We start from the raw sequence: 9305 nt of genomic DNA on the forward strand, positions 1-9305 counted from the left end.
GATAGATAGATAGATAGATAGATAGATAGATAGATAGATAGATAGATAGATAGATAGATAGATAGATGATAGATAGATTGATTGATAGATTAGAATGGGCCCGTGACTTAATTAGTGTAGGCAAATTCTAGAATAGAAACTCCCTTCATGAAAATCTTCTCTGTAATTTTAAGTGTTGGAAAATTGCATAGGGGCACTGTGAGAGTCAATGACATGTCCATGGTCACATAGTTTGACAGGGCTTGAACCTAGATCTTCCTGATAGCCAAACCTGGCCTTCCATGCAGTATCCTCAGTCTACCTCTCTGGAATTCATTATAGGATGTTTGGGGCAGTTTGTGTGTAAATCCAAAAGAACTAGTGATTAGAAACAGGTGCTAAGAGTTGATAAATATTAAGTAAATTAGACTGATTGGAGCCAAGGGATTCATATAGGAGGCAGAGAATAGCAATGGAAGGAAAAGAGAGAGCTGAGGGAGTCTGGTCAAAGCTAAGAACCAAGGAAAGATATACAACTTGAGGACCCAAGATGATACTGTCAGATGGACAAATGTGAATACTGAGCTTGAGTAAAAAATATCACCCTAAAAGGACAAGTTTGCAGCCATTCAATGGGAGAAAGAACACAAAGGAGTACTTGCAGACCACTAAATAGTTGTGAATTAGCAATTTGGCATACCAACCCCAAATGTTAAGGTGACCTTAAACTGAATTAGCAGAGGTAGGGTATATTCTGCCCTACACAGACCACACCTGGAGTTTCATGTGCATTTTGGTGTCCCTGTATTTTGAAAGGAATATTGACAAACTGGAGTGTTATCAAGACTTTGCCCACAAAGACATCAAATAAAGTATTACTGAGAAACAGCCTGCAATAATAGATAGATGTCCAGCTTTGAAGACAAGGCTTGCATCTGATAAATACAGATTGTATAAACCTAGGCAATTTACACTCACAGTGTCCCAGGCAACTCTCTAAGATTGCTTATAAATTATAGGAAAGATCTCCATGGAGAGCATTTCTCTGTCGGGAGTTCCCCTACATAGAAGGCACAGGCCTGGTTTTTAATTTTTTAGAAAGCGTTCTAAAGAGAAATGGAAATAGTTTGGGATTTATTTGGAACATCTGACATCACTGCAATTCTTCTTTACCCACTTCATGGGGTAGTAGAAAGAGGATGCATGTGTGTGGTCAAGGGGTCTGTGCTTCAGTTCCTACTCTTTTTCTTTAAGGGCCTCAATTTCCTTCTTTGTAAAATGAGGGTAATAGATTAAGGGACCTCTAAGGTTTCTTCCAACTGCTATACTCTGTGAATCTCTGATGCTCCATAACAAGGAGAATAATTTTGAATTGACTGACAGTAATCACATCCCATCATATCTTATCATATCCAAGTGTTCAGCTGCTATTTCCCCACCAGGTGTCAGAATTGCAATAGTAAATGTTAAACTGTTTTTTTCTTGAGCTCCCAGATGAAGGAGCTCTGAGCTTGTCTGATGAGGGCCAAGAGTTTTTCCTAATCTCTTGTGCAGAACTGAGGGTACCAATCACTTTCACAAGAAGTGCCCCCCCACCATTTGTATTCCTATCCTAAGATACAGAAGGTTAGGAAGTGAAATTGGGAAGATCATACCCAAAGAAAGAAAAGGAATAATAACTTTGGATAACCACAGGGGAAGGTAGGCTGCAGTTAGAATGCGTGGGATTGTAGTTGAAAAGTCTTGAAACAAAATAGCGAAGTTCCAAAGGGAGCAGCCAAGGTTCATGATGGAGAATCCTCCCACTGGAGATCCTGGAAGAATGGGAGGCAATGTAGCCCAATGGATAGGAAGACATGGGTTCAGATCCCACTTCAAACACTTGCTGGCTGTGTGATCCTGAGGAAGTTGTCTGACTTCTCTGTGCCTCTGTTTCCTCACCTATAGAATGAATCAGTTGGACTCAGTGACTTCTGAAGTTCCTTCTTGTTCTAAATCTGTGATCCTGTGTTTATAAAGGATCCCCCCTGGGCGGGGGTGGGACTGAAGTCAGAAGATGCCAATTCTAGCACTGGGTCTCCATTAAGTGCCAACGTGGCCTTGGCAGCCAATTTCCCATCCAAACTTCAACTTTCTTCTCTGCAAAATGGGAAACTTGGGGCACATGATATTTAAGGACTCTTCCAACTCAGGCATTCTATGTATGGCCCTGTGATTCCTCCGGCGTAGTCCTACTCTGAGACAAGGGGAAAGATGGAATGATGGCTCCAGACCCTTAACCCAGTCCCTCATACTCCAGGCTTTGGTTGCACCAAGTCCTCTTTTCCCAGAAACAGTGAGTTCTCTTCTCCTCCCCTTATCTCCTTAACCTTCCCAGGCTAAAGGGATTGTAGGAAGGCAAAAAGTTCTAAAGACAACTCTGTACTGCTAAGGATTTAAGCCCTATTAAAAACATGCAAGGATATTGTTCATTCTGTGCCATCAAAGACAGAGATAAGTAAAGCGGGGTCTCTAATCGATGAAAAACAATCCCACCTCTGCCTCCTCCAGCCTGCAATTATCTCCCCTGGATTCATGATGTCACTGCACAGCTGTGCACATACTTCTAGTTCCATGGCATGTGCATGTGGGAGGAAGAGGTAAGAGGGGAGGCTCTGACGACTACTTCCAGGATCATCTCATCCATTCCAACTGCTCCAAGCTCAGATGACCCATTTCCCAGGACATCTTATCTTCCTGAAAGTCGAGGTCCTTCCTCCACCCCCTTCCCTTCTCTGAGAAGGGTCCCTTCCAATCACCTCATTGGTACAGTGCCTGGCATACAGAAAATGATTCATAAATACTTATTGATTGCCTACTCTGGAGCTTCTTCACACTTCACCCCCACTCTACCTGAGGCAGTTTCCATTCTTTGGAAAATCCCTGCCTTGAGGAGAGCAGGACAAAGACAGCCCTGTATCATACTGAAGGCCTCAAGTCCCAAAATTAAAATAGGAAAGAGACCGTAGAGATAATTTAGTCCAACTTATATTTAAATACCAATCCATCGGCAGTTGCCGCCCGGGAGTTTCTCTTCTTTTATCTCCAGTCCCCTATCGCCTCTCAGATTCGAGACCCGGCCGCTGCTACGCTGCCACCTCCCATAAGGAGGCCAAGCCTGGGGCAGCCGCAGCCCTCGGGTCGGTGGGCAAGAGGTTACAGCAGAAATTGATGACCCTGATGATGTCTGGAGACAAAGGAAATTCTGCCTTCCCAGAGTCAGACAATCTCTTCAAGTGGGTCAGGACCATCCATGGAACAGCCAGGGTTGTATATGAAGACCTAAGGTACAAGCTCTCCCTGGAATTCCCCAGAGGCTACCCCTATAATGCTCCCACTGTGAAATTTGTCACACCTTGTTACCATCCTAATGTGGACATCCAAAGGAATATCTGTTTGGACATCGTCAAGGACAAGTGGTCAGCTCTGTATGATGTCAGGACTATCCTGCTATCTATCCAGAGTCTGCTGGGAGAATCCAACATTGACAGCCCATTGAACACACATACTGCTAAACTTTGGACAAATCCCACAGCCTTTAATAAGTACCTGCTGGAAACCTACATGAAGCAGGTGACTAGCCAAGAGCCCTGGCCCTGGCTGCCCAGACTACCTTCCTTCATCTTTTGTGTATGTGTAATGTGTATGTGTGTTTGTCTATCTTTTCCCATTCCTTATAACCTGTCTTCTGTAAAGGACTCTGTATCATACTGTTTTCCTTCTTTTTTTTTCCTTAAGCTCTAATCCAGCCCTCAACATTAATTAATGTATAAATAAATAAAGTTTTGTTTCTTTAAATAAATAAATACCAATCCCTCTAGCAATATTCCAATAAGTGGCCGTTCAGCCTCCATGAGAAAATTTCCAGTGATGGAAAATGCATTATCTGGTGAGTCCATTCCATTTTGGACAGGTAGAATTCTTGGGAAGTTTTTATTTCAAGTGGACATTTACGTCTCTGCTGTTTCCCCTGATCCCTATCAATTCTGCCCACCAGGGTCAAGCGAAACAAGTTAATCCCTCTTTGTTGTGACAGCTTTTAATATATTTGGAGGAATGATGTTGGAGACTCATCTAACCCTTAAAGTCAACTTCCAATGTTCTATGCTAAGAGAGGAGGATCAGAGCATTGCTATCCATCCCCCAAGAGCAGATGATCTAAAAGTATTTCTATGGAGCTCTGAGATAGATCATAGTAACTGTTACCAGACAGCTACAATAATTTGTCTGTGTTAACACTGAAATGCATTTCTAAACACAGGCTGAAGATAAGCAGATATTAGAGAGAACAGGAAAACCATCCCAAGATTAAATGTTTTTGCTCTGGAGGAGCCAGAGCTGGAGAATCATGGGATAAGAGATTGGCCAACTCATTTCCTCTCTATGGACCTCTGTCTTTCTATCTGTAAAGCTCATAGGGTTGGAGTAGGTGATCTTTAAGGTTCCAACTGCACCTGGCTAGCATACCCTTGGGGCTCCTTGTTGGCTGGTCTGTATTCTCCTCTCTTCCAATATTCATCAAGTACATGGTCTGTACCGTGGTCCATCTATCTCCATTGTATAAGCCTTCTCCTCAGCTCATGTGTGTGTGTTGTTCATTGTATGCAAAGAAGCTGCTCCTTATCCAACACATTTGAGCTGGGATGAGTTTGCCAGGTTCTATCCATCCTCTGTCATGTAACAACAGCAATAACAATACCTTATAGTTTACATTAAGAAAAAACATCACATTCACATATATAACTCAAATGAGATATCGTGTATAAAGTGTCTTACAAACCTTAAAGCTTCCATATAGATCTTAACTATCATTGCTATTGTTATTACTCCATTTGACACACGTAAAAATCCTGGGAGAGAAGGGTGATTAGCCCCATTTTACAGATGAGAAAACTCAGGAGCAGATCTTAGGTTGCATAAACCAGATCAAGCACACCTTTATATTCTGTGCCAGGTAGACCACATCTAGAATACACCTTTCGACGAATTGTCACATTTTACATCATTATACCTCAACATTCATTATTTGTTCTCATTGGGACCTGGCTCTATGATGTTCCATTCCAGGGGCCACATTGTAGGAAAGGCATTCTAAATCTGGAGCCTATCCAGAGGACTTCAGTCAGGAAAGGGAGGGACTTAAAATTCATCCCATCTGAGGACAGGTTGAAGGAATTGTGCTTGTTTGACTTGGAGAAGAAAATATTTGGGTTGGAAGGGTGGGGTACGTGATAACTGTCATCCCATGTCCCAAGGGCTATCTAGGGCAGTAGAAAAGTAGGAAAAAGTAGGAAAGCTAGGTTAGATTTTTTCTGTTTTGCCCCAGGAGGCAGAACTGGGAGTGATGGAAGGATGCTACAAAGAGGCAGATTTAGTATTTCTGTAGGGAGAACCACCTCATAATCATAGCTCTTTGAAAGTGGAATGTGCTCCCTCAGGTGATGGTAGATTCCTCTTCCCTTGATGTATAAGCAAAGACTGGACAGCCGCCTTTCAGGAATGCTATAGGGGAGAGATCTCTTTTCAGGTGAGATTCAGGCAAGATGTCCCCTTACAATTCTGAAATTCTGCCATCCTCTAGAGGTTAAGTGACTCATCCAGCACACAGAGTTGGAAAGTGGTGGAGCCAGGATCATTCTATCCTCTCAAGGCATTTCCCTAATCTGTGAAATGAAGAAATTGGACAAGGTGATCTTTAAGGTCATTTATAATTTTATGACCTGAACCTCACTATTCTAAATCCAAGCCCAGCAGTATTTCTACTATGCTATGGAGGCCTGTGGAAGAGACAAAAGTATACTGGTCCATATGGGGGTCAAACTTATGACCTTTGCTTTCTAACCCAGCACCCTAGTCCCCTGAGCTAGACAGGATGCATGGCTTAACTTGTGCCTTCCTTCTCCGCAGAGCCCTCTGACTGCCCATGGCTTGCTTCCTTGTTAAAGGGCTCGCCTACATCCATGTAGAGATACTAGTTTTGAGAGGGAAAGGTCACTGACTTTTGGGAAATTTCCTATGTGAATAGTGAGGCAAGAAAGGAAGAGTGAGTAGGAAAAGAATAGAAAACATTTTTGAAGTAGGACATTACCGATGTTTAAGAAGAACAAAAGCTGATGAATTCTAAAGTAGCCTAGATCAGTAAGATCCAGAGTCTTCCTCCTATGTGAACTTTAGTCATATTAATAAATAGCTTATATTATATTACATCATATCATATCACCACAATATTCTCATATGTAAAATGAAGATGAAATTTGTCTTTCAGGCTCTAATATTCTGATTTTCTGTACTTCTGTGACTACAGTCAGAAGAGAATTCTTTTTTTTTTCTTTTTGGAGGGGGGAAGGCAGGGCAACTGGGGTTAAGTGACTTGCCCAAGGTCACATGGCTAGTAAGTGTTAAGAGTGAGGCCAGATATGAACTCAGGTCCTCCTGACTCCAGGGTCAGTGCTCTATTCACTGCACCACCCGGCCACCCAAGAAGAGAATTCTTATGGGGGTGTCTTGCATTCTCCACTACTTCACCTCTCCTTAAAATTAATCCCTGTGGTTTATGGTTTCTCATTTGTCTCCACTACAGGCATTCTCCTTCACACCAGTAGCACCCACTCTGACAGCAGCGGCTTTGTGGAGGAACAGACCCTGCCACCCCCCCATCTCCCAGTTGAGAAGGTTCTCCAGGTGATCTAGTCCCTTGCTTCAGGGGCATCAGGCCACCTGATATGAAGAGAGCAAGGCCCCAGGGTGGGCAGAAGGTGTGCAGACAAAAGGTCATTTCCCAGATAGCTCTCCTTGCCTACGACAAAAGGGAAAGGTGGAAGAACTGGTGAAAGCTGCATCTGGGGAGCAGCATGCTTGAACCCTAAATTTAGGAACTGAGGGTATCAGTAGGGGTCGGGAAGAGAGGGGCTAAAGGAAACTTATAGTTTCAATCATCAACTAGTCTACAAATATCTATAAAGAAATTATGCCAAAGAGGAAGGGGACCAATTACTGAAGCCACCTCCCAGACATAAGTTCCATTGGACTCTACTCATGAAGATGTTCAAATAGTATCCCCTTCTGTCATAGCACTGTGGACACTTGGTGCACAGAAATGATCCCAGATGGGGAGAAGCCTTGGGATGCTTTATCCCAAACAGCTCCTGCCTGTGGTTGTTTATGTCAGACACCTATGATGACTGGTACAGTCATGCCTGAGAGAACATGGAAGAAGGTATTGTTTAAGGATGAAACTGTTACTGACATCATGACAAAAATTGATCACTTCCACCAAACCCTTCCATGATCTCTGTGCCCAGACCTTGCGCAGCTCACAACATGGCCAGGCACACAAGCTTCCCCAGGCATACAGAGAACACCAGAGAACTTGGGAACATGCAGGGAAAACCACCCAGAGATGATGTATATATAAAAAGGATCACATATATACAACATGTGTGTATATATCTCATATGTTTACATACAATTATGTATGTGGATGTATATATACATCTCATTTATTTATACAGGTGTTTATATGTATATTAAGTGTGTATAATTATATAAGCACACACATACACATATACACACATATATTGCCTGTAATCATGAAGAATCATATCATGAATTCAAATCTGACCTCAGACACCTACTAGGCTGTGTGACCCTGGACAAGTCACTTAACCCTGTTTGCTTCAATTTCCTCGTTTGGAAAATGAGCTGGAGAAGTAAATGGCAGACCACTCCAGTATCTGCCAAGAAATACGGTCATGAAGAGTTGGACGTGACCATCTACACACACACACACACACACACACACACACACACACATACATATAGCATGTATAAAACCACAGAGACCAGCAATCTGACCAAGACGGATTTAAACAGACAAGGGAAGGGGCAAGTGGGGGGAGGTGAAACAAGGAAGAGGAACTTTTCATCTACAAGCCATGCAGAAACAATAGAACTCTGGAACTGACTTGTTATGCCAGACAAGGTTTCATCTAGTTTCACTTATTTGTTTTATTTTCCCTCTTCTCATTCTAAAGGAATTGTCTCTATCCATGGCATTTTGTAAATGGTAGTCCAGAAGCCCTACTCCTTTCTGGTGGCTGAAACTGGCCACAGACAGAAGGGGAGGGGGTCGGGGTGGGGAGAAAGCCCTCTTCAGAGCTACTGCCTGCATCTGCTCTTCACCACTCCCAGGCTCCCTCACTGTCATAACAGTGTCTCAATTGGGTGGTCCCACCCTCCCACAAGATGCCCCATCATCTCCTGAAGCGTCCTGCCTTGAGCTCTGTGGCCACAAAAACCCAATGGCATAGATTGGAGAAGGACTTTTCAATGAGATCAGGTACTCTGGGTAATCCTCTCTTTGTTCTCATCCAAGGAGCAAATGAATCCCAACATATAATGGAGACTATAAAAATATTATTCCCCATTTTTTTTCTGCCAGGTGAGAAGGGTAAAGTATGGAGGACTAGAACTGCCTCAGTCATTCATAGTGAGCCCTACTATCCAGCCTCTCTGCAACCCTAGATCCTGTGTCTGCTTAAGAAAAGGTGACCCCTCTGGTTGATTCCCACCTACTGGTCCTTGTAAAATTGAAAAGAATTTTCTAAAAGTAGAAAAGAAAAAAAACCATAAAAGGTCTGCTGTATTTTCTAGGGAATTAACTGGAATGTCTAATCTCTGGAGGGAAAATGTTTTTATAATAGAACCCTTATGTGGGCCATGATCACTGCCATCCCATGTGTGAAGTACTGTCATCTAGAACAGGAGTTAGGCTTATTTCATGTCTCTCCAGAGCACAGAGGGTGGAAGTTACAGGAGAGGAAATTTCAACTCAACATATAAAAGCTCCCTCCAATCATCAGAGCTGTGGGAATGGAAGAGACTCAGGAGGTTATGCCAAATGAAAGCAGCTGAGCAAAGCCTCTGACTGAATGGCCAACGGTCAAGGGCATTGCAGAAGAGATTTGGGTGTTAGGTCAGAGAATGAGCTAGGTGACCTTTAAGACATCTGCCAATTTTGTGATTTAATGGGCCCATGATATGAGAATAATGTAAACTCTTTGAGGTGAAGGATTGTTTTTTTTTGTCTTTATATCTCCAGTACAGTAAAGAAATCATAAATGTTTGTTATCGGTCCTTATAGTCCACAAATGCTTATTAAACTCCTATTATTTGTAAAGCATTGATTCTATGGAGGATATGACCTCTGCCCTCAAGGAGTTTACAGTCAAACTAATGATTCAGAGAGAGAGGAGGAGGAAGAAGAAGAAGAAGAAGAAGAAGAAGAA

The 9305-nt window shown here is 42.7% G+C and overlaps 2 protein-coding genes across 5 annotated transcripts in view; both read left to right on the forward strand.

The window, feature by feature from the left end:
* Positions 1-9299, forward strand: part of TESPA1 (thymocyte expressed, positive selection associated 1) — a 29906-nt gene extending 20607 nt beyond the window's left edge. For 3 of the 4 annotated variants that reach the window (XM_069096811.1, XM_069096810.1, XM_069096812.1), the window contains one exon: positions 6599-9299. In XM_069096811.1, coding sequence (XP_068952912.1) covers positions 6599-6708 — 110 coding nt within the window. In that variant the 3' untranslated portion in view covers positions 6709-9299. Of the gene's footprint in view, positions 1-1926; positions 2038-6598 lie in introns of those variants that run through there. The other variant, XM_069096813.1, reaches the window with a different exon arrangement.
* On the forward strand, positions 3123-3824 carry LOC138167853 (ubiquitin-conjugating enzyme E2 C-like). Its single transcript, XM_069096815.1, has one exon. The coding sequence runs from the start codon at positions 3190-3192 to the stop codon at positions 3760-3762; it is 573 nt and encodes a 190-aa protein (XP_068952916.1). The 5' UTR covers positions 3123-3189; the 3' UTR covers positions 3763-3824.
* Positions 9300-9305: the final 6 nt, after the last annotated feature.

This window comes from Petaurus breviceps, unplaced genomic scaffold (assembly GCF_028583685.1).
Source record: "Petaurus breviceps papuanus isolate PSGF00001 unplaced genomic scaffold, PetGlider_PUasm1.0 313, whole genome shotgun sequence".
Classification (NCBI taxonomy): domain Eukaryota; kingdom Metazoa; phylum Chordata; class Mammalia; order Diprotodontia; family Petauridae; genus Petaurus; species Petaurus breviceps.

What these genes read in the sequence shown, in the direction of transcription:
- LOC138167853 (XM_069096815.1), top strand. Translation starts at nt 3,190, where the DNA reads ATGACCCTGATGATGTCTGGAGACAAAGGAAATTCTGCCTTCCCAGAG.